The sequence below is a fragment of the Odocoileus virginianus genome, chromosome 20, assembly GCF_023699985.2.
Source record: "Odocoileus virginianus isolate 20LAN1187 ecotype Illinois chromosome 20, Ovbor_1.2, whole genome shotgun sequence".
Classification (NCBI taxonomy): Eukaryota; Metazoa; Chordata; class Mammalia; order Artiodactyla; family Cervidae; genus Odocoileus; species Odocoileus virginianus.
The window spans coordinates 9592662-9617088 of NC_069693.1; the positions used below are offsets into that span (position 1 = coordinate 9592662).

Sequence of the window (24427 nt, forward strand, 5' to 3'; positions counted from 1 at the left end):
TCAAAATTTTATATAGGATTTACCCTTTTAAATACTGCAGTGTTTACTCCAGTTCCCTGCCAGTGTAGCTTTCATTCACTTTTAAAGTGAGAAATTAAGACTAAGGAAATGCTGGAAGTTTTAAATACTTCTGCATTATGACCTGATGAACATTTGCCTTTTTGTGATTTCTTAGTACTTCTGATGGTTGGATGGCATCACCAACTCGATGGACACGTTTTGAGCAAGCTTAGGGAGTTGGTGATGAACAGGGAAGCTTGGCATGCTGCAGTCCATGGGGTCATAAAGAGTCAGCATGACAGTGACTGAACTGAACTGAATACTTCTGAATCAACAGTCTACACCAGCTGACACTGGTAGGAGTTTCAGATGCATCCAGGTACACATGGAACAAAGAAGGCAATCCAGTCAAGGTAAGACTGAGATCTTGTGTTCCTTCAATTTTCCAGTGCAGTTCAGGCCAATCCTCTTTCAAGATCTCCATTTTTAACTCACACATTGCTCCCATTCCTTAACGATTTTTATTTTCTTTCCATAGTTCAAGCTTCACTTTTCTCTCCTATACAAGGTATTTTCTTGACAATAGCTTATTAGTATAGTTACATGAAAAAAGAAGGGGGAGTGATAAAAGGGGAAACTGGGCTCAGTCAGCGGCACAGAATTCATCCAAATTGAACCCACTTATTCATAACACCCAAGGGCTTCATGACAGTAAGCATTACCTTGCAGTCACTCTAGAATCTGGAAAAAGAAACTTCTGGCCAGACAAGCTGTCAGTGGTGCTCAGTCCTCTAGAGATCTTTCTTTCTTTTCTTTTCTTTCTTTCTTTCTTTCTTTTTTTTTTTTTTTTTGAGCCATTTGGGCTCCAGAACCATGTCTCTCGAATATTTTCCCCTCTAGGGCTCTGGAAAACTTAATCCAGATACTTAAGGTAGTGTTCCACGTTTCTGTCCTAGAAGACTGGGCTGTAGTCTTCGTTGCCCTAGGCCACTGTAGAAAGTGTTGTCCTGGCTTCCCCCCTTAGCCACAAGTACATGGCAGGACCATGGACAGCGGTCTCCAGCGGCATTCTGGGAAGTGTAGTCCTGGAACTCCGTGGTGTCCCCGGCACTTCCGTTCCCAAAGGGCCATGATGGGGTATTCTGGGAAACATTGATCTAGGGCACCAGGTAGTTGCAGGCACTTCCGGCCCAGGCGGACGAGGTTGTGACTAACTCTTCCTTTGTAGTGATTGTCAGTTTCGCTTCCGGCAACTTTTCCGAACTTAGAGTTGCTCTGCAAGCAGCAGCAACCGGGTTGTGGGTTTAAGGAGGAAAGAGGATGTTTGAGGTGTAAGGACGACATTTTTAGTTCAATTAGACGGAGTCGGCTAGAGTTTGGGGAGATATCCTCACCCGGAGTTGGGCGCGGGGCCCGGGTTGCAGTCCCTTCCATGCTCACTTCCCCCAGCTCACCTCTCCCATATGTCAGCCGTTTTCTAGCAGTGTAATATTGGGCAAATTTTATAATCTCTCTATGCCTCTGTTTGCACATCTGTAAAATGGATTAATAGCAATTCTTTCCTAATAGCGTTGGAAGCCCCTCTGTGGTTCATTTGGACCATGGTGATACTTCACAAACTCCTTTCCTTCCCCAGCCCTGACTTCATAAGGACTTGCGCCGACGTGAAGGGAGTGGCCACTTCGGTGCAATACTTTGGCCTCTTGAATCGAAGAACTGACTCATTTGAAAAGACCCTGATTCTGGGGAAGATTGAAGGCAGGAGGAGAAGGGGACGACAGAGGATGAGATGGTTGGATGGCAGCACCAACTCGATGGACATGAGTTTGAGCAAGCTCTGCGAGTTGGTGATGGACAGGGAAGCCTGGCCTGCTGCAGTCCATGGAGTTGTAAAGAGTGGAACTCGACGACTGAACTGAACTGAACCGGAGGGAGTGACTGACCCCTCGGCTCCTGGCCCAGGGCCCCATGTGAGTAGGACTTGGCATTCTTCTCCTGTAAAGATATTCGCACTATTTATTTGGTTGTGAGGGATGCCAGTAGTTACACCTTAGTTGTTAAGTTCCAGTCTAAGGGCTTTATACAAATTACATTTAGGGTGACCCGATGAAAAGTGTTATTTATTGTTTAGGAATAGTAATACTTTTTAAAAATTACTTTAAAACTTTTATTAACCTATTTTTAAAATAAACTAATAACAGAACTAGCTTTTATGAGAAAACTGAATTTCCAAAAACAGATTTAACAAGAAGAGTAGCAATGTTTTACATTTTTGCAATTCTCTTTATTTTTTATGAGAAAAATAGCTGGATTTTCATATCTTCTGTTACCTGTGGTGATATATTATTTTGGTTGAATTAATGACAAAAACCCAGCCCCACAGTTATAATTAAGAAAGAAAAGATTAATAGACTTTACAGGTAATGTTCACTTTTGATACTGCACCCAAGTTCCGTATGTGATGGTTTCTTAAGGTTATTGCAGTGTACAACCTGAAACCATCTCAGAGTACCTTCTTACTCTATTCCATTAAAATTCTTCGGTTTGTCCTGTACTTTTTTGAGTCTTTTATCTATTCATGGTTTTGTGAAATTATGCATCCCTCGTTTGGAAAATACTAAATGACTGAGTTTTGTAGATCTTTCAAATACATTGATTTCACAATACCTTTAAAAATCACATTTGTCAATACCATCATCCATCTCATCAGAAAAATTCTATCTTTAAAGACCTAAAGTCTTTAAGCACTGGGAACCTGTCAAGCTCTTAGTGATACAAATTTTCCAAAATTCTGATACTTTTATTTTCTTTTTCTTTTGGACACAATGCATGGCGTGTGGATTACCAGGGATTGAACCATGCACCCTACAGTGGAAGTGTGGTGTTTTACCCACTGGACCATCAGGGAAGTCCGTTATAGTTTCTTGAAAGTGTAAGTTTTGTCATTGGCAACAGATGCTGACAGTAACTTTCTTTGAAATGACAGTGCTCACTTCCAAAAGTTCTGCCAAATACCCAGATGTAACCAACTATAGTTTCTCAGTTGTTCTTTTAAGAAAAGGGTGTTGTTCATAAACAAGTTCCTAATTTACCTGAATTACCAGGTAAAATTAATAACTTTTACTGTTTCATCAAGTACATTCTTAAGCAAAACTATCACTGTTTTTTTCTGTGAGTGAATGGCAATTAAGAATACAATAACTGGGAATTCCCTGGTGGTCCACTAGGTGGGACTCTGTGCTTTCACTGCTGAGCTTGGGTTCAATCCCTGGTTGGGGAACTAACATCCTGCAAGCCATGCAGCAGTTTTTTAAAAAAAGAATACAGTAACTGCTTACATACTTGGTACCACTGTTTTATGACCAAGGGGCCAGCAACTTTAACCAACATTCTTATCTATCCATTCTAAATGTAATAATTTGTATCTACCAGCCCCACATTCCCAGTCCATCCCCCTCCCACTGCCCACCCTCAGCCTAGCAACCACAAATCTGTCCTATGAGTCTGTTTGTGTTTTGTAGATAGGTTCATATGTGCCATAGTTTAGATTCCACACGTAAGTGATATCATATGGTATTTGTCTTTCTCTTTCTGACTTAGTATGATAATCTCTAATTGCATCCATGTTGTTGCATAAGGCATTATTTTTTATGGCTGAGTAGTATTCCATTGTGTATATAGATGTACTACATCATCTTTATCCATTCATCTGTTGTTAGGCATTTGTTTCTATGTTTTGGCTGTTGTGAATAGTGCTGCTATGAACATAGGGGTGTATGTATCTTTTTTAATTATAGTTTTGTCTGGGTATACGTCCAGGAGTGGAGTTGCTGGATCATATGGTAAGTTGACTTTTTTTCCGAGGAACCTCCATACTGTTTTTCATAGTGGCTGCACCAACTTACATTCCTACCAAAAGTGTAGGAGGGTTCCCTTTTCTCCACACCCTCTCCAGCATTTGTTATTTGTAGACTTTTTAATGATGGCCATTCTGACCAGCACAAGGTGGTAACTCGTCATAGTTTTGATTTGCATTTCTCTAATAATTAGTGATGTTGAGCATATTTTTCATGTACCTATTGCCATCTGTATTTCTTTTCTGGAGAAATATCTCTTTAGGTCTGCCCATTTTTCAATTGGTTGTTTTCTGTTATCAAGTTGTAGACATATAATTATTGATAATACTTTCATGATCTAAGACATGTTTCTTTAGAAACAAACCAGCACTAAATGTATGGTTCCTATATGTATCACATGGTGACTTTAATCATAATGATGATAATTATTAGTAGCCATGAAGCACTTATTTTAGGCAGAGACTCTAATGCTTTGCACATATCAGCTTGTGTAATCCTCATATGACCCATCCGTTACAGGTGAGGGAATAGAGACACAGAGGTTCCTTGAACAGTGGCTCGTAATGAGGGTCACACAGCCAGGAAATGGCAGAGCCAGGAGTAAGTCTCAGCAGCCTGGTTACATTGCTGGGCTCTTGGCCAGCACATTCGGCTTTCATTAGGATGTGAAGAAGACACACGTGCTGACAAAGTAAGAGACTTTATTGGGAAGGGATGCCCAGATGGAGAGCAGGCAGCTAAGGGAACCCAGGAGGACTGCTCTGCCATGTGGCCCTGTCACGGGTTTTATAGTAATTGGGTTAGTTTCCAGGTTGTCTCTGGCCAATCATTCCAACTCAGGCTCCTTCCTACTGGTGCTCACATCGCTCAGCCAAGATGGATTCCAACCAGAAGGATTCTGGGAGATTGGTAGGACACATGGACTGGAATCTTCTCTCTCCTTTTGACCTTTCTCGAAGTCTTGTGATTGGTGGCAGCTTGTGAGTTCTGCACTCCTGCAAATGGTTACTCTGATGCCTGGCCAGGGTGGGTGGTTTCAGTCAGTGGTTCCCCTAACAATACCAACCCCCAGCTGGTTGGTGACCCCTACCTTCCCTCCTACAATTTACTGTTTACATTAACATAACTAGTAAGTTTTATTGGCATGCCTTTATTATTCCAAAAGATTCCTGCCCAAGTAAATGGCTTGAGTTTTAGAGAAACTTCCGCAAGCACCCATCAACTCTCCCATCTCATTTATAGAGAGCATCAACAATTTCAGCTGTAGTTTCCTCACCTTACAAAACTCGTTGCTGCGCCCACAAGTCCTGGACTACAGCGTCATGACCGTCAAGCAATCCCATTCCTCTTCTACACTGAAAAACCCGCCTTAAATCGAACTTCCAATTATCAGTAAATTCCAACCTTGTCTTCTGGGCTCTGTGCACACTGTCAAGGTGCTGAAGCTCTGTGGAGGTGTTCTCCCTTACCGCGGTAAGCAATAAACTACGTTTTTGTCTCATTAACAAATTTTGTTGCTGATATTTGGGGAGCCAGAATTCGAAGCAAATGAGAAATCCAGTGTTCCATAAGTTCTGTGTTAGGTAGCCCAGCCTTACTTTTATAGTTCCCATTTCTTAGTCTACCTTTTGTCTTCCCTAAAAAAAAAAAATTGTTTTTTTTAATTTTCGTAGCGCAAGCCTCGCTTTTCTCTTATAAGGCCGAATTTTTTAAAAAATTTGCATTTACAGTTACTCAAAAATCTACCTGCTTGCATTATTTTCTTATGAGTTTTAAGAACTGAATAAAACAGAAAGGAATTTGACAGGTCCAGCACCTGCGACTTTAAATCCGGACCCTCTCTACAGTCAAAACCCGACAGCTGGTGGGAAGCAAAGGCGAACTTCATTCTAGGAAATGTAGTTCAGGAGTTGCGTGAAATCTGAGGCGCTTCGTGGTGATTCTGGGAAGTGTAGTCCGGGAACTGTGTGTAGCCCAAGGCACTTCCGCTTTGGGAAGGCCAGGTTGGGGCCGAGATTGCTGCCTGGGAGGTGAGTTAACCCAGCGTCCCTGCAATCCTTGCCAGCCTCTGCGTAGAGCCAGCAGAGACCCGGCCCTCGCTCCTGGGTCAGGGAATCCTCGGCGATCGGCGGGGAGCAGGAGGGGGCCGCGGCGCTCCCCTGGAGTCGCGAATTGGGGGCGGGCTCGCGTCCTGCGTCGAGTTTGAGGGTCTCCCGCGCTCTCTGCTATCCAAGCCCTCCTTGAGGAACCAGAGGCCAGCTCTGTCGCTTTCTTGGGCAAATTATTGAGCGGCTTGTTTAATCTCTCTGCCTGTTTGCTCTGGTTAGTTCCTTCGCAGTGGTGGTCTTTTGAGGATTGAGATTATATTTGAAAAGATGAGAAACAGTGCTGAGTACGGTAAGATGTTGGATGTTACCATAAAGTCCACTAAACACTCAGGCGTCCTGTTTGCGAAGTTCCTGCCAGCCGGGATGGGGTCGGAGCTCCAGCTGCAGCCCCGCTGTCCTTTCCCTGGTCACTGACCGTGGGTTTGGTCCTGGATTCCTGAACTCTTTCTGAACACTTATTTAGGAAGGAAGGTTGTTTTCAGCTGGATTCAGGGAAAAGTCCTGTGTGGTTTATCCCAGACAGAGAAATTATAACAACAGCGGAGTCTGGCTGATCATTTCTCAAAAGCCGGTGAAGAGATCAGGTTGGTGGAAAGGAAAGTTTGCTTTATTCTGGATGCTGACAAGGAGGGGAACACCTGTCCAAAGACTGAGCACCCCCACCGCCAGTCAGTGGGCAAGAGCTTTTATAGACAGAGGGAGGAGGGGACGACCTGCAGTAACAGCACAGTCAGCTGTGACAGTCGTCTTGAAATTGGTCATCAGTGGTCTGACTAGCATCATCTTAGTTGTTTTAGGTACAGCTAATCTTCAGTTCCAGGGTTGGTTGGTTCCCATTTCTTTGAGGCCAGTCCTTGGAATGGCAGCTTATGTCATGGCTACAGTCTGGTCATCCTGTAGTTAACTTCTTCCACCTGGTGGAAGTTTCAGTAGCTAGAAGACAGCACACAGGATAGGGCTCAGAATATTATCTATAGCTGCTGAGAAGGAACTAAAGGTCCCTGACTGTGCTTAATGACCAAACTATTATCATTTGGTCTCCTTGGACTGTTTTCCGTTTTTTTCTGCATGTTCTCACTTCTCTGATTAAACTTATTCTTTGGCTAAAGTTTTTCCACAGACAAAAGGCGGGCTGAGACTATGTGGGGGATGGACCACAGGGTCTTGCTTCATTTCAAAATGATCCTGCTCACAGCTTTGCACAGTGCCTGCAGCCTAGCCAGGCCTTAATTTTTTTTTTTTTTTCAGGCCTTAATTTTTAAAAATGCCTAGTATTGTGTAACAACCCTGTGTCATTAATTTAAATGCACCATGATTTCTTAGTCTTAGGTTTATATTAGTCATTGTTTACCTTCACGCATATTCTAGAAGAAACTTAGTTGACTCCAGCTTAACAACACATGCAAGTAGTTAAGCTTATTAAGAAGGAAAATTCCTTGACCATTTAACCTTCATTAACAACAGCACAAATCACCTGTGAGATCACTTGTCCGAATTAGATCTTTTTCTGAAAGTGAGTGAAACTCAAGAGCCATCATCTCTGAAGTCTGTGTTCCCTAAGAACCGTCTTCTGTGAAGCGGATTCACAAAGGAAGTTTTATGAGTCTTAAGGGGACCTCCTTGTCGGAAGCTGCAGGAAACAGGGAGTTAGGGCACTGTTATGCCCATTTATTTACAAGTAGACTGGATTGAGGTACAGAGAGATTAACAACCTGCTCAAGGTTTATGCGACTAGTAAGTAGAAAACAAGTAGAAATGCTGGAATTGGACCGCAGGCATTTTGGCCCCATTCAGTTGTTGGTACTGCCTGTCTGCATCTCATTTCCTCTGAGAGCCAGCCTCAGGAATACCCTGGGAGCTTATAAGAAACACTTAGGGTAGGGCTGTTTCCGGGTTGATGGTGAACTCAGGCAGCTGGCCAAGGGGGCCGGGGGAACTGGAATCCAGCTCTCTTCTCACGGGGTTATGTCGTCACTGCGATTGCCGAGAGAAAGGGGATTCTCTTCCTGATCACATTTAGCCCCACGTGCACCAGCCATCCCGGCAGCTGTGATCTCACCGTGGCTTTCTTTCCCTTCCCCAGTTTTGCCTTCCCAGAACTTGGCCTTTCCCCAGAAGGAAGAGGGAGAAAAAAATGACCAAATTCCAGGTAAGTCAGACTTGCTTTTCTGTTTCTTAAAATGACATCTCGTTTCACAAAGACTGGACATGTTTCTCTCTTGCTCAGGAAAGGTAAGAGGGAACCAGAGTCACCTGAGGAACTGTGTGATGGGCCCTTGCTTTTTATTTCCAAATAATGGTGTGAAAAAAATTTTTTTTAATATTTACTTGGCTGCATCAGGGCTTAGTTGCGTCATGTGGGATATTTTGTAGCAGGACACAGACTCTAGCTGTGGCTCCCAGGCTTCAGTACTCGTGACCCGTGGGCTTAGCTGCACCATGACATGTGGGATCTTAGTTCCCCCACCAGGGATCAAACTGGAGTCCCTTACATTGCAAGGTAGATTCTTAACCACTGGACCACTAGGGACGTCTCCCAAATTAATATTTTTAAAAAATACAAAACACCTCCCACATTATAAACATGTTTACAAATCAGTTTTCATCTTCCCACATTCCTTTTCGTTTGTATTTACATGTGTAGATTTGTGATGATAGCTTCAGTACCATTTTGGATTTTTAAAATTTAATTGTATAGCACCTACAACTTAAATGGTCACATCACTTTCCATAGTTTACCTAATATTTTTCCCCTACTGTCCATATTAATGTGGTTTATGAATTTTACTGGGCTTCCCTGGTGGCTCAGTGATAAAGAACCCACATGTAAAGCAGGAGACTTGGGTTCAGTTCTTGGACTGGGAAGATCCCCTAGAGAAGGGAATGGCAACCCACCGCAGTATTCTTGCCTGGAGAATCCCATGGACAGAGGAGCCTGGCGGGCAACAGTCCATGGGGTTGCAAAGAGCTGGGCATGACTTTAGCAACTAAACAACAATGAATTTTACCATTTCAAAATGTTTGCAGTGACAGTTTTCCTACATATAACCTTTCTTCCCTAACAGGAGTTCTGAGTGCTCTGCCATTTTCTTTCTAAAATTTTCAGAGCTCATTTTTCTCATGAGGAGCCTCAACTTTTGTGGCTAAAATGTCTAAAATATGGTTTGGTGTAACAGAATCCAACTGATACTGAACTCAGAGAAAACAGTTCTATTTTCAAACAAAAAGAAGTAGAGGTTTTTTTGTTTTTTTTTTTTTCTTTGAGTAATTTATTTATCTGGCTGTGCTGGGTCTTAGTTGGAACATGTGTGATCTAATTCCCTGACCAGGGATCAAACCGTGCCCCCCTGCATTGGGAGCATGGAGGCAGCCACTGAACCACCAGGGAAGTTCCAAGAAGGACTAGATTCTGTAATTCTAAGTTACACGTGTATGTATTATAGTTAAGTGTCTGCTTTATTCATTGCCGTGTGAGCATGTTTTAGAGCTACACACTTGAGGTTGGGAAGTCTAGTGCAGCAGGGACTTAACCAGGCATTTACTCTATGGAGCAACTGTAAGGATATGTGTATGTGCTCAGTCGTGTCCGACTCTTTGCGACCCCATGGACAGTAGCCCCCCAGGCTCCTCTGTCCATGGAATTTTCCAGGCAAGAATATCGGAGTGGGTTGCCATTTCCTTCTTCAGGGGATCTTCCTGACCCAGGGATTGGACCCTGAGTCTCCTGCATTGGCAGGTAGGTTCTTTACCATAGATGCCCTGTATAAAGATACAGCTGCATTTTAACAAACAGATTTGTGAGCTTTCAGTTTCCTGTTAAAATCCACTCAGTCCCCAGCTGACACTAGAGTTTCCATTGCCTGGGCTAGGTCTTTTTCGGGAGTTGGATGAGGGTAAATGGAGACAGCCAGGAGAAGAGACTGCTGCATTCTGGTCCCTGAGGCCAAGTCGTGCAGACGCCTAGCAGGGCCTGTGGCTGGAGGACTCCAAAAATAACACTCCCCTCATGTCATGCGTTTTCTTAGCACCTGTCTCTTCTTTGCCAGATGTGTCAGCTAGTTGTTTAATACATCAGTGCTCAGGACTCCAGTCAGAACCAATGCAGAGATGAGCAAAGCCTTTAGATTAATGGTCTTATTTATTTATTTATGGCTCTGCTGGGTCTTTTTTGTTGCTGCCTTTGGGTGGTGAACGGGCTTCTCACTGCTGTGGCTTCTCTTGTGCAGCATGGCCTCTGGAGCTCGGGCTAAGTAGTCAGGGTGCAAGGGAATCTTCCTGGACCAGGAATCGAAACTGGGTCCCCTGTATTGGCAGACATTCTTTTTTTTTTTTTTTTTAATCTAAAGTATTTTATTTTGTGCCGTGCTCAATTGCTCAGTCATGTCCGACTCTATGCAGCCCTGTGGTATTTGACTTTATTTATTGGCCTTCGCTGTGCTGGGTCTTTGGTGTGTTCGGGCTTTCTCTAGTTGTGGAGAGCGAGCCCACCCTCTGGTTTTGGTGCGTGGGCTTCTCACTGCGGTGACACCTCTTGTTGCAGCGTAGGGGCTCTAGGCACGTGGGCTTAGGAGCTGTGGTGCACGGGCCTAGTTGCCCAGAAGCATGTGGGATCCTCCTGGACCAGGAATGGAACTCCTGTCCCCCACCTTGGCAGGTGGATTCTTTTTTTTCTTTTCTTTTTACCTGAAGGATAATTGCTTTAGAGTATTGCACTTGGCAGGTGATTCTTAACCACTGGACCACCAGGGAAGTCCCCAGAGGTGCATATTTTTTGATAGTGCGGTTGCCACTTCTTGGAACTTAACCTAAGGAAATATAACCAGACTGAGATCTATATGTTTGTTTGTTTGTTTTTGCAGCATCATTAATAGGTTTAAATTCTTAAACTTTTGTATCATTTGGAATGAGTAAATATGTATTTTTCACTTGTGTGAATACCAGGCAGACACAAATAATAACAGGAATAGTGGTGGCTGACATTTGTTGAGTTTTTAATGACACGTGTCAGATACTATCCTAAATCTTTTGTACATTCTCTCTTAATCCCTTCAAGTACCCTATGGTGAGTTCCCTTTTTTTTTTTTTTTAAATTAATTATTTATCTATTTGGCAGCATTGGGTCTTAGATGCAGCATGTGGGATTGAACCTGGGCCTCCTCTATTGGGAGTTCTGACTTAGCCACTGGACCACCGGGGAAGTCCCTGATGATATGCTTTTGTGCAGATGAGGAGATTGAGGGATTGAGACGTTAGGTGACTTGTCCAAGATCGTAAAGCTAGAAGTAGAGCCACAGAGTGTGAACTGAAGTGCTCAGTCTCCAAAACCTGTGTTTTCCACCTTGGCATCGAATGCTGCCCGGACAGATACGGCATATCCCTGAGACAGAGTGAACTACATACCTGCCTCCACTTGGGTACTGAAGGCTGGTTAGATGGGCAGGAATTGACAAAATTGTGGTACTGCCCACTGAGAGAAGGAGATGGACTGTTACATACTGTTGGGAGCCAATGAACTCAACATTTCTTACAAAATGTGGCACTTTCAAATTGTAAAATGCATATATACCATGACTGAAGGACAACAATTCTAGAGACATGACTATACAAAGGGCGCTGTGTTGCGTGTACGGAAGGTTTTAGAATTTTTCCTTTTTGTTCCTTCCTCCACCATCCCCCTAACACCCCCGCGTCTCTGGGGTGACTGTGGAAGGGGAAGAGGAGACCATCTCCTAAAAGGAGGTTCAGGTCACTTAGAATCTGGAAGAGCTTCCCACGTGTCTCCTCCACCGTCTCCGTGCTGCCCTTCCCTCAAAGGCAGTTGGTCAGAGGACTGAGGCTACATGTGTTTGGTGTTGTAGGAGGCATTGACCTTCAAGGATGTGGCTGTGACTTTCACCGAGGAGGAGCTGGGGCTGCTGGACTTGGCCCAGAGGAAGCTGTACCGAGACGTGATGCTGGAGAACTTCCGGAACCTGCTGTCCGTGGGTGAGGATGGCGCCCTGTGACTTGGCATCACCCCCGTAGGGTTCCCTGCGTCAGCACGACTGACTTTTGGGGCCAGGTGATCTGTCGTGGAGACTCTCCTGAGCATTTTAGGATGTTTAGTAGCATCCCTGGCCCTCTGGCTGCTACTTCAAGACTTTGGGACTCCTCAGAGACCAGTTTTCCAGTCCCTTTGGAAAACACAGAGACAAAATGTTCCTAGTCTTTGTTCCAAGGTAAACATTAGTCTTTTGTAAATGAATTGTGTGAACAGTCGAGCTTGACTGCACCTGGCTCCTTATTTCATATTATAGCTTGCTTTTTTTAAATCCCAAATTTAACCCTCTCTTTGAGACTTCCCCAGGTGGTCCAGTGGTTAAGAATTCGCCTTCCAATGCAGGGAGTGCAGGTTCGATCCCTGGTTGGGGAGCTAAGATCCTACATGCCTTGTGGCCAAAAAAAAAAAACCCCACACAAAACCCTTTCATATTATCTTTTGTAAACTTGTGGGTCCTGAGCCATTGGGGCATCATGAAATTAGTAAATTGCATTGGCATTCTTACAATAATGTAGAATAAAGTAGCAACATCAGAGCCCCTCAGCAAGAATGGTGCAGGTTGTAGCAGTAACTGCAGTGCCTGCAGTAAGGAGTGTGGGAGTCTGAAAAGGATGTGATGACCACGGTGAGACACAGGTCATTCTAGCTTTTATTTCAGTAGTTTATGTGGGGTAGTCACTGATGAGACTATGTGTATTTCTCACAGTGGGTCTGATGAAAATGTTCATCATGGGATTGGAACCAGAATTGTTCAGAACTTTTTTCCTCCTTTTTTCCCTCAGGGCACCAGTCCTCCAAGCCAGACATGATATCCCAGTTGGAGAGAGAGGAGAAGCTCTGGACAACAGGGATCCAGCCCCAGAGAGGAGGGCGTTCAGGTGAGAACTGTGTGGCCGGGCCCCGTTACCCGGCGTCTGTCTGGAGCATCTGTGTCTTCACGCAGCAGCCAGAGGGGCCCTTTGAAAAGCCCAGTCACCTCACAGTCCGGCACTTCAGGCCTCCAGCCCCGCCCCCAGCCCCCCACTCCACTTGGAATAAAGTCCGATGTGTTTAAGGGCCCATTCACCCAGCCTACCACCCTGCGTTTCCCTCCTGTCACATCCCCCTCCCATGTCCTCTGTTCTCGCATCCGAGGTTTATGTTTCTACACGAGGACCGTTTCCTCTCTTTCCTCTGGCCGGAAGGCTGCTAGCCTGCAAACCTCCGACCCCTCATCCTCTGCTCAGGAGCTGTCTCACCCACAGCCTTCTCTGGCCCCCCCTTTTACTTTTATGTTTTTTGTTTTTGGCTGTGCTGTGCAGCCTGTGGGGGTCTTGGTTTCCTGACCAGGGATGGAACCCGAGCTCCCTGCAGTGGAAACAGAGTCTTAACCACTGGACCACCAGGGCAATCCCAAGATTCTGTATGAGTTTTAGGATGAGTTTTCCTATTTCTGTGTTGGGATGTTTGACAAGGATTGTGTTGAATCTGTAGATCCCTCTGGGTGGCACTGGCAAAGCAATATTAAATCCCCATCTGTGGACCAGTGTTCTGGAGCTTTCAGCGTACAAGCCTTTCACCTCCTTGGTTCGTTCCTAAGTATTTTACTCTTTTTGATACTATTATAAATGGAATTTTTTCTTTGTTTTCAAATTGTTCATTGAGTGTAGAAATGCAGTTAATTTGGGTTTTTTTAATTGCAGTACAGTTAAGTTACAATGTTGTATTTTGTGTTGTAAACAAAGTGATTCAGATATACATACATACACATTCTTTTTTACATAATTCTTTTCCATTATGGTTTATCAGTATATTAAATACAGTTCCCTATGCTATATAGTAGGACTTTGTTTATCCATTCTGTATATCAAAGCTTTATCTACTAACCCCAGACTCCCAGTTCATCCCTCCATCCCCCCATGTCCCTTCACAGCCACCAGTCTGTGTCCATGTTTCTGTTTCATAGATAAGTACATCTGTGTCAGATTTCAGTTTTCACATAGAAATGACATCATATGGTATTTGTCTTTCTCTTACTTCACTTAATAATCTCTAGTTGCATACATGTTGCTGCAAGTGGCATTCATTCTTTTCATGGCTGAGTAGTATTCTATTATATATACATACGTACACACCACATCTTTATCTGCTCATCTGTCGATGGCTATTCAGGTTGTTTCCATGTCTTAACTATTGTGACTAGTGCTGCTGTGAATATAGGGGTGCGTGTATCTTTTTGAATTATCATTTTGGCTGAATATATGCCCAGAAGTGGGATTGCTGGAGCATATAGTAATTCCGTTTTTAGTTTTCTGAGAAACCTCCATACTGTTTTCTACAATGGCTAGAAATGCAACCTAATCTTTGTATGTTAACATTATACCCTGCTACTTTGCTGAATTCATTTATTGGTTTTAGCTGTTTTTTCTGTGTGGAATCCATATTCCCAGCCAGGCAGGCAGTCATCTGACCCTCTCTGCCCCTCTCTCCAGCACTTAAACAATCACATGGCCTCAGTGACGTTTTCTACATTTCAAATGTGACATTTATAGAAGTCACAGATTTTGCAGCTGGGTCAACACGGAGGCTCTGTGTAGGAACAGAGAAGAAATTACAGAAATGAACCTTCTGCCATTCTGAGTAAGTTTAATTTGTGTAATTTGGTAATACTCTTAATTTTATCATTAGTATTATAAGAATCACCTTGTGAATTCCCTGGTGGTCCAGTAGTTAGGAGTGCGTGCTTTCACTGCCAAGGGCCTGGGTTCATCCCCTGTTCCGGGAACTGAGATCCCACAAACCTCACAGTGCTACAAGGAAAAAAAAGCACCTTATGCATTCAATCCTTGGGAATAGTCCTGACCACCTGGGTGGTTATCTCTTTTTTATGGGGTGAAACTTATGCCTTAGAAAATGTCACATAGCTTGTCAGTGGGTGAGTCAGGGCTTTTTAAAGCCTGTTTGCTCTTAGTAGAGGCACTGATGTAAAACCTGTTAGCATTTCCGTGGACCCCTAAGCTGCCCGTTTGCCGTCTTCTGGCAAGTGCACCAGCTACTGCAGAAGTGGGAGAATCTCAACGTATAATACAGAAAATTAGTTTATTCTAAAATTGTGAATGTGATTGATAATCATATACAAAAGCACCAACCTGAGGGTATACGTGATAAAAATGAGTTCAGTTTTAACACCTATCATCTTTTTTTTAACCCCACCAGAGAATTTCTATTATCATGTCTTTGATTTTTCATCAGTGTCTTACAGTTTTCAGAGTACAGATCTTTTTCCTCGTTTTTTATTCCTAGATACTTTATTCTTTTTGATGCAGTGGTAAATGGGATTTTTCCCTTAATTTCTCTCCTGATCTTTTGTTGTTAGTGTGGTAGGAATGCAGGAGATTTCTGTTGTGTTAATTTTGTCTCCTGCAACTTGACCAAATTCATTGACGAATTCTAATAGTTTTCTAGTAGCGTCCTTAGGATTTTCTGTGTATAGCATGAAGTCATCTTAAGTCAGGTGGCCTCCTTAGTGATCTTCTGTACCTGCGTTTCAGCTTCTCCAGAAGTGTTAACCCAGGTGCAGGAGGTGGTGCTGGCCACAGCACAGACACCACCTCACTCAGCTGGAAGATAATCAAGGGCCATCCTGTTAGGCAGGCTTCCCAGGTGGCTCAGTGGTAAAGAATCTCCCTGCTAAGCAGGAGATGTGGGCTCAATTCTTGGGTCGTGAAGATCCCCTGGAAGAGAAAATGGCAACCCACTCTAATATTCTTGCCTGGGAAACCCCATGGACAGAGGAGCCTGGCGGGCTACAGTCCATGGGGTCACAAAGAGTCAGACAAGATTAAGCTGCTAAACAACAACAATCCTATTAGCAACAGCCTTGACCAGAAGAAGGTCCATATATTTCTCTGGGCAGTTAGTGTCGTAGCAACGGAATCTGCAGTCTCTGCGAGAGTTAAGGTTTCTGATCACAGCCTCACTTATAATCTACTCTTAATCGGGGAAGTAGGGCCCTGCCAAAGGAAGCGGATCCTGAATCAGGAAAAGCCTCCCGGTAGGCCCTTTCTTTACTTCCCTGGCGGCTCAGGGTAAAGCATCTGCCTACAACGCAGGAGACCTAGGTTCAATCCCTGGGTCGGGAAGATCTGGAGAAGGGAATGGCAACCCACTCCAGTATTCTTGGCCCCCCCCCATAAAAAAGGGGCTCAAAGAAATATATGACTCCTGGTGGCTTAGACGGTAAAGCGTCTGTCTACAATGCAGGAGACCTGGGTTCGATCCCTGGGTCGGGAAGATTCCCTGGAGAAGGAAATGGCAACCCACTCCAGTACTCTTGCCTAGAAAATCCCATGGACGGAGGAGCCTGGTGCAGGCTACTGTCCATGGGGCCGCAAAGAGTCGGACACGACTGAGCAACTTCAAGTCCAGAATGGCAGTCCAGGCCCTTTCTAGAGCAGGTAGGGGGCATGGTTATGTAACTGACTGGCATCACCCAGCTGTGCGCCACCATTGAGGCAGCCACAGGCCTAAGGAGAAGCATAATCACCCCAGAGAAAGAGAAGTCTTGTCAGGGCACAAACTACTTCTGTGAAGATGGCACTGTTAGTGGATTCATTTGTAAGAACTGTTATCTGTTTGTTATCATTCAAACCAGGGGTCTGTTAACTTTTAAGGCTAGGAGAAAAGCTATTCTGAATTTCAGACATTACTTCCTTAGCTGTGGCCTGAGCGATGCAAGTGGGGTATAATCTCCCCAGGTCAACGCCAGAGTAAAGAACCAGATTCAGACTTAGTTAAAGCCTGGGTCTGGTGTCTTGGGCTAAGGCAGTTGTCTACCCTGGTGTCAGCTGCCTTGCTCCCAGGTCACTGTGGTCAGGAGGTCCCCAGCGTACCTTCTAGTTTCCCTGAAGCGTCAGTGGACAAGCGCACTTGGTGAGGTCCTTTCTGAAGGGGCTTGAGGGCTGCTTTCCTTCTTCCTGACTCCAAATCAGGAGGTGGGAGAATACTGGAAGCATTAATTTGAATCAGAGCTAGATATTTGAGGAAACTACGAAAATTCAGGATCCAGGCCAGTTTACAGACATGTTAAAAAAGCTCCAAGACAATTAGCAGGAGTAGAATCTAATAGCTACAGAGGTAAACCATTTTTTTTCCTCTATAATTACTCCCCTGCCCTTTTTTCTTTAACCAGAGATGATTGCAGTAAAGCTCATTTGTTTGTGTTAAACTTGGCCCAACTGTTTATGTAAGCACAGCAGGAAAGGTGGCTGATCACATTAAATCTCTTCTAAGATTGCTTTCCTGGAAGCCTGAAAGCCAGGTACGGGCTCAGTTGCTCCAAGCAGTTCCCTGAAGCTGTGTGGGCACATCCGAGCCTACACCTGTCTCTCAAATACGACATTCCAGTCAAGCCTGGGTAAACAGTGGTGTTTCAGTTTGTGTCCTGTCACAAGAACAGATTCTTACTGAATTTATGTGAACAGATATACTGTCAGGAAAATAAGAATAGTCACTGATACTTCCTGAATTCTGGAAGGATCAGTTAAGGTTAAAAAATAGAGGTCTTGGGGCTAGATGTCCAGTGGCTAAGCCTCTGTGCTCTCTATGCAGGGGGCTGGAATTTCATCCCTGATCAGCGAACTAGATCCCACATGCTGCAAGTAAAAGCTCACATGCCACAAAGAAGACCTGGTACAACCAAAGAAATAAGTAAACTTTTTTTAAAGTAGATGTCTCATCTGTGCTAACAAAAGTATATTGTACCATATTGTTGTAAGTCATAGGTAACCTGAGAGAAGAAAAGGTCTCTCTAAATCTGGCAAAACAAAAAACATCAGAGCATCCTCCTCAGTCTCTGTTGCCCTGTAATTAACACAATTCTCCTTGAATCTTTTTCCCATTCTTTCAACCTTGCCTGATGATTGTGGTCAACAGGGCAGTGATCCTTCCAAGAAGTTCGTAGTGTTTTCATGTGATGTGCCCGGTTGATGTGGGTGCCTCGATCATTAGAGACTGGAAGGTGCACCCCAAGCAGGAAGCACATTCTTTAACAGTTTCTTTGCCACCATGAGGGCGCTTGTGGCCGGGAAAGCCTTTACCACCTGGAAGACATCCCACCTGGTGACCCACAGTGAGTGGCCCTTGAGTGAATCCCTGCTGCCGAGGGTTCAGATGATCCACAAAGAGCAGGTCCACAAAGAGCAGGTCTGAGGCCTCTAGGGACAAAGATGGTTTTACTTTTAAATTTTTAAATTGAGGTAATTAACATTAATTTCAGGTGTGCAACGTAATGAACCAACATTTGTATACATGATAAAATGATCACCATGAGTCTAGTTAACATCCATCACCACATATACTTAGAATTTTTTCTTCTTGTGATGAAAACTTTCAAGGTCTCCTGTCTTAAGGTCTCCTCTCAGTGACTTTCAAATATGCCGTACAATATTATAACCATAGTCACCAGGCTGTACAGAGTCTTGACCTAAAGATTTTTCCTAAACACGCTGTGGTGGGTGAAGGAATACAAACACCAACAATGGGATTTTCCAGGGAGCTGGGGAGAGCCGAGCAGCCAGCTTGGGTTTCCTGGAGCCCTGACTATCCCTTAAATTGTTTGCGCATATCAGTCTGACTCAGGAGCCAGCTGTTGCCAGGTGACAAGGACATCTGGCGTTGAGGGGTCACTCTCTACAAAAGCAGAGTGGACCTTGTCCACACACACCACAGTGTACATTTTGCTGCTGCTTTCACGTGAAAGTCAGTGAGGGCACTTCCCTGAGACGGGTTCAGTCCTTTCAGTCTGAGCCTCAGTTTTGATGACAGACAACATTTATAACATTTCATGCCAGGACACGTAACACAAATTCAGGAACACTTTGAACACATACCAGCAGTCCGCAGAAATGGCGAGAAAGTGTGAACTCAGAATGGTTCTCCTGACGCCATGCCTATGTTTCTTATTGTCCCAGAACACCCTCGGAAGTTCTGCTTGGGGATCTTGTTGCTGCTACTGATCTGATACGAGACAGAATTCAATGCAGTAAATGTGAAGATCTAAGTGGACTTATTCATCAATTCATGAAGCATCCTGGGCTTGTTATGAATAATAAGACACCCATTTCATCCTTAGGGCTCTGAAGCCATTTCAGGAACAGGGGCCAAAATATTAGAACAAAGTAAAAAACCAAATATTAGAACAAAAGACACTCCCATTGCTCTTTCCCCTTTGGAGCCATGAGCCAGGAACCATGGAAGATGATACATTATAAATCACAATTCACCTTTATAGCATGTAATGTATAGCAAGTGTATGTCTTCTTTTTCAGAAGTGTTTTTTTCGATGCTATATGATAGTTAATTCCATTTTCCGGTTATTTGCTTCTATTGTACTACATCTGAATAGATTTTTTGTACAATCCTGTAGCCAGCAACTTTCCCATATTCACCTATTCTGAATGCATTTTTGTACATTCCTAAAGATTTTTATGCCAATTCATAACTTTTGCAAATATATTCTTTTCCTTTCCTTCCCAATCTGTATGCCTCTTGTTTCCTTCTGACTGAATGCAGGTAGAGATTTTAGGGGAGTCTGCTTCCACATAATATAGTTAATGAAACAGGTATATTAACAGTCACTTTTGTTGGGGGTGGGGTGCTCATCTATTTTGTTCATCTTTGTCCTCTTCTCATTCTTTTGGGTAAATCACATGTGTTGGTGTCACACTTTTGTGTCTGTCTTGGCTTCTAGCAGCTGTTTTTCAGTCCAGACGCTCCATCTCACCCATGTCTGCATCCACTAAGGATATGGGCACACCTCATTCTCAACTGATCCCAAATAGCCCATTTTTTTAATTTAATTTTTTTCTACTCCCCTGCCATACCTTTTTAAATTTGGCTTTTTCTTCATTGGATGTTCTCTTGGTTTCTGTAGACCTTTGTTTTTCAGAGCTCTGATGAAGGCATTTCCCCCAGTCTCTAGTTGCTTACTGAATGTTCCAAAGGTGGGATCAAGGGCTTGGAGCTGCCTGGCCCACCATGTTGGTGATGTCACGCTCTCCTTCCTTAATTCCTTATTCTTTCCCTTTCAGGAGGCAGGAATCATGAGATGGGAACTGTTCAGGACACAGGAGTGAGGTGCCTTTCACTGGGAGAGCTTTCCTGCTGGCAGATCAGACACGTTGTGAGCAAATCAACCAAAAGCCAAAACTCTGTGATAAATATTCAAGAGAAGAGTTCTCAGTCCCCCAAACAACATAATTCCCCTGCAGGAGTATCTGCCCAGGCTTCCATGGAAGGCAGCTGTTTCGTAACTCTTATAGAAGGTCATTCTGATATTATTGAAAATCAAGAACTTCCAGCTGGGAGAGCTCCAAATTCCTGGAGTAAACTCTGTCTGAGTGGGACACAGAATTACCAGAGGGGCTGTCAGCTGATTCCCATGAAGAACAAGATCTGTATGTTTGCTCCATGTGTTGACTTTTTCGCGTGTATCTCCCCCCACCACGAGGACCACACAGTGCCCCAAAGAGAGAAGGCTCAGGGCACCAGAGAGTGTGGTAAAGACCTAAAGGCATCACTGCTAGCCCAGCGAAGCATCCTTGAGGCTGGACCAAAAGCCTACCCCTGTAAGGAGGGTGAGAGAGGACTCGGTGACCGCGCCAGCCTGGAGCTTCATCAGCGGCTACACGTGGGCGGGAAGTCTCCGACCCACGGGACGCCCAAGAAGGACCCGGGTCACGGCTCAGCGTGCCCCACTCCACCGGGCGCCCTCCCGGGGACGAAGCGCTACTGGTGCCGCGAGTGCGGGAAGGGCTTCAGCCAGAGCTCCAACCTGCAGACCCACCAGCGAGTCCACACCGGGGAGAAGCCCTACTCGTGCCACGAGTGCGGGAAGAGCTTCAACCAGACCTCGCACCTGTATGCCCACCTGCCCATTCACACTGGGGAGAAGCCCTACCGCTGCGAGAGCTGCGGCAAAGGCTTCAGCCGCAGCACCGACCTCAACATCCACTGCAGGGTCCACACCGGCGAGAAGCCCTACAAGTGCGAGGCGTGCGGCAAGGGCTTCACGCAGAGGTCCCACCTGCAGGCCCACGAGAGGATCCACACGGGCGAGAAGCCCTACAGGTGCGCGGACTGCGGGAAGCGCTTCAGCTGCAGCTCCAACCTTCACACGCACCAGCGGGTGCACACAGAGGAGAAGCCCTACAAGTGCGAGGAGTGCGGCAAGCGCTTCAGCCTGAGCTTCAACCTGCACAGCCACCGGCGCGTGCACACGGGCGAGAAACCCTACAAGTGCCAGGAGTGCGGCAAGGGCTTCAGCTCCGCCTCCAGCTTCCAGAGCCACCAGCGCGTGCACACGGGCGAGAAGCCCTTCCGCTGCGGCGAGTGCGGGAAGGGCTTCAGCCAGAGCTCCTACTTCCAGGCCCACCAGCGCGTGCACACCGGGGAGAAGCCCTACAAGTGCGAGGTGTGCGGCAAGCGCTTCAACTGGAGCTTGAACCTCCACAACCACCAGCGCGTGCACACGGGCGAGAAGCCCTACAAGTGTGAGGAGTGCGGCAAGGGCTTCAGCCAGGCCTCCAACCTCCAGGCGCACCAGAGCGTCCACACTGGCGAGAAGCCGTTCAAGTGCGCCGCGTGTCAGAAGCGGTTCAGCCAGGCCTCGCACCTGCAGGCGCACCAGAGAGTCCACACCGGGGAGAAACCCTTCAAGTGCGGTACCTGCGGCAAGGCCTTCAGCCAGAGGTCGAACCTTCAGGTCCATCAGATCATCCACACGGGCGAGAAGCCCTTCAAGTGCGAGGAGTGCGGGAAGGAGTTCAGCTGGAGCGCGGGGCTCAGCGCCCACCAGCGGGTGCACACAGGAGAGAAACCCTACAGGTGCCAGCAGTGCGGGAAGGGCTTCAGCCAGGCCTCGCACTTCCACACGCACCAGAGGGTCCACACGGGGGAGAGGCCCTACAGATGTGACGTATGTTGCAAGGGCTTCAGCCAGAGGTCGCATCTTGTCTACCACCAGAGGGTCCACGCGGGAGGGAGTCTGTAGGGGCTGGGGGTGTGGAGCTGGCCTCAGCGAGAACCCACCTCTTCACCTCTGTTGGAAAAGTCCTGTCCTGGGGATCGTGGGAGGTTCCTGTGGGCCTTGGAAGCTCCGAGGCATCTTCATGGGAAAGAAGTTGTAGAAAAGGCAGTGTTTGCAAGTTTCAGCTGGGAGGTGACCTCTTTGTAGAGGTCACCATAAATATGGTCAGTGGTTACTCCAGAGCCCTGAATACCCTCTCAAGGTGTGACACGAGAAGAACCATTGCCCTTTTCCCAGGAGAGAAGGCTTATACATGAAGGTTATGGGCAGGGCTTGAACTAACAAAAGTATAGTGCAGACAGTCATTGTCAGCTGAAGGTGCCCTCCACCCAGAGCGGGCTGTTTGTCACCACTGTGTCTCTACCGTGTAGAACTGTGTTTGGCTTCTAATAGGTCCCCAGCGATTACTGAACCAAGTGTGGAAAAACCCTCTAATTAGGACAAATATTTGAAAATTCTGGTCCAAAATAATTCCCTCCCCTAAATTTGTAACAACATACTCAAGAGGAATCCTGCAAGTCGCCTTAATCAGATTGATTTCAGGAAACATTCATTGACACACTCACGTTAATACTGCCACCCATGACAATACCGATTTGGACGAGGCTTGTGAATGGCCACCAGCCTCCGTCCAGCTTCAGTCCTATGTATAGAATTACCCATTGTATGCAGTGTAATATTTAGTATCATTAGTTTGTATTTTATACACCAAAAGAGACTTTTTATTAGTCTAATAACATATTACAATTTATATGATTGGAAATTTTGTACCCTAACTTGTTACGGTAGGATTTTACTGTAACTGAAAGTGTTAAAAGCAGTTACTAGTGACAAAAAGTTTCTTAGTAAACTTGAATTGTTAATAATTGATTTCTTTGCATTGTTTCCATTCAGGTCCTGGTCACGGTGTCTTTTCTATGCATGATCCTTTATCCACACTTCTTTAGGCAGTGGGTTTGGCAGAAACCAAGGATATTGTTTGTCACATTCCACCCAGTTGTCCCCTCCCTAAAAATGGGGTGGGGTAGACAAGAACGCTTTTGAATTTTGAACACAGCATTCTGTGTTCAAGGATTGGACGTCTTAGTAAAAGTAAACATTCACTGGTTAATATATATCAAAATACTCTGACCTGGCAAATCCTAGCAGTAGGGGTTTTACTTACACAAAGGAAGATTGTCTCACTCGTTCAAGGGGCTTCTCTGGTGGCTCAGTGGTCAAGAATCCACCTGCCAACACAGGAGATGCAGGTTCAATCCCCGAGTCAGGAAGATCTGGAAAAGAAAATGGCAACCCACTCCAGTATTCTTGCCTGGGAAATCCCATGGACAGAGGAGATGGGGTCACAGATTTGGATGTGACTGAGCACACAAGGAAAATTGTACATAAAGATGCTTATACTGATTTTAAAAGGGTGGGGGGGGACAAAATACTTACATAAATATATTCTAATAATAAACAGCCATGGAAAATATGTTACAGGTTGTGATGACAGGAAAAGAAATGTTCATGAGAAAAGTAGGTGAGTGTCTTCCTGGTGTAGTCCAGGTCGTTACAGGATGCATATACCTAATGATGTGGTCATGTGCATGGAGGTGTGCCTAGTCATGTGATCATGTGCACGGAGGTGTACCTAACCATGTGGTCATGTGCACGGGGATGACAGGTGGAGAGATACTGATTAATATGCTACCTGGTTTACTCCAGCAGAGGTTGGGATGGATTTTCTTTACCTTTTTTTTTTTGTATCTTCTTTTATAACAAGGTTTTTTTGTTTGTTTGGTTTTTCGTTTTTTTCCATTTATTTTTATTAGTTGGAGGCTAATTAGTTTACAACATTGCAGTGGTTTTTGTCATACATTGAAATGAATTAGCCATGGATTTACATGTATTCCCCATCCCGGTCCCCCCTCCCACCTCCCTCTCCACCCGATCCCTCTGGGTCTTCCCAGTGCACCAGGCCGGAGCACTTGTCTCATGCATCCAACCTGGGCTGGTGATCTGTTTCACCCTAGATAATATACATGTTTCGATGCTGTTCTCTTGAAACATCCCACCCTCACCTTCTCCCAGAGTCCACAAATCTGTTCTATACATCTGAGTCTCTTTTTCTGTTTTGCATATAGGGTTATCGTTACCATCTTTCTAAATTCCATATATATGTGTTAGTATACTGTAATGGTCTTTATCTTTCTGGCTTGCTTCGCTCTGTATAATGGGCTCCAGTTTCATCCATCTCATTAGAACTGATTCAAATGAATTCTTTTTAATGGCTGAGTAATATTCCATGGTGTATATGTACCACAGCTTCCTCATCCATTCGTCTGCTGATGGGCATCTAGGTTGCTTCCATGTC

The 24427-nt window shown here is 45.1% G+C and overlaps 1 protein-coding gene across 9 annotated transcripts; it reads left to right on the forward strand.

Annotated features, from left to right (window-relative positions):
• Positions 1-1150: 1150 nt before the first annotated feature.
• ZNF235 (zinc finger protein 235) lies at positions 1151-22941 on the forward strand. Of its 9 annotated transcripts, none has more exons than XM_070450721.1 (9): positions 1211-1331; positions 1637-1970; positions 3798-4837; positions 5100-5330; positions 8049-8114; positions 11824-11950; positions 12788-12883; positions 13479-13571; positions 20075-22941. In XM_070450721.1, the coding sequence occupies exons 5-9, from the start codon at positions 8100-8102 to the stop codon at positions 22033-22035; spliced, it is 2292 nt and encodes a 763-aa protein (XP_070306822.1). In that variant the 5' UTR covers positions 1211-1331; positions 1637-1970; positions 3798-4837; positions 5100-5330; positions 8049-8099; the 3' UTR covers positions 22036-22941. The 9 variants fall into 9 exon arrangements, with proteins under 9 accessions (XP_070306821.1, XP_070306822.1, XP_070306824.1 ...); XM_070450723.1 differs by having other exon boundaries at positions 3798-4766; XM_070450722.1 differs by having other exon boundaries at positions 3798-3842; positions 4662-5330.
• The last annotated feature ends 1486 nt before the right edge of the window (positions 22942-24427 follow it).

Excerpts from the sequence above, each read along its gene's own strand:
- ZNF235 (XM_070450720.1), top strand. Across the intron at positions 11,951-12,787 it reads CCGGAACCTGCTGTCCGTGG|GGCACCAGTCCTCCAAGCCA; the intron begins GTGAGGATGGCG and ends TTTTTCCCTCAG. Across the intron at positions 12,884-13,478 it reads CCAGAGAGGAGGGCGTTCAG|ATCCCTCTGGGTGGCACTGG; the intron begins GTGAGAACTGTG and ends TTGAATCTGTAG.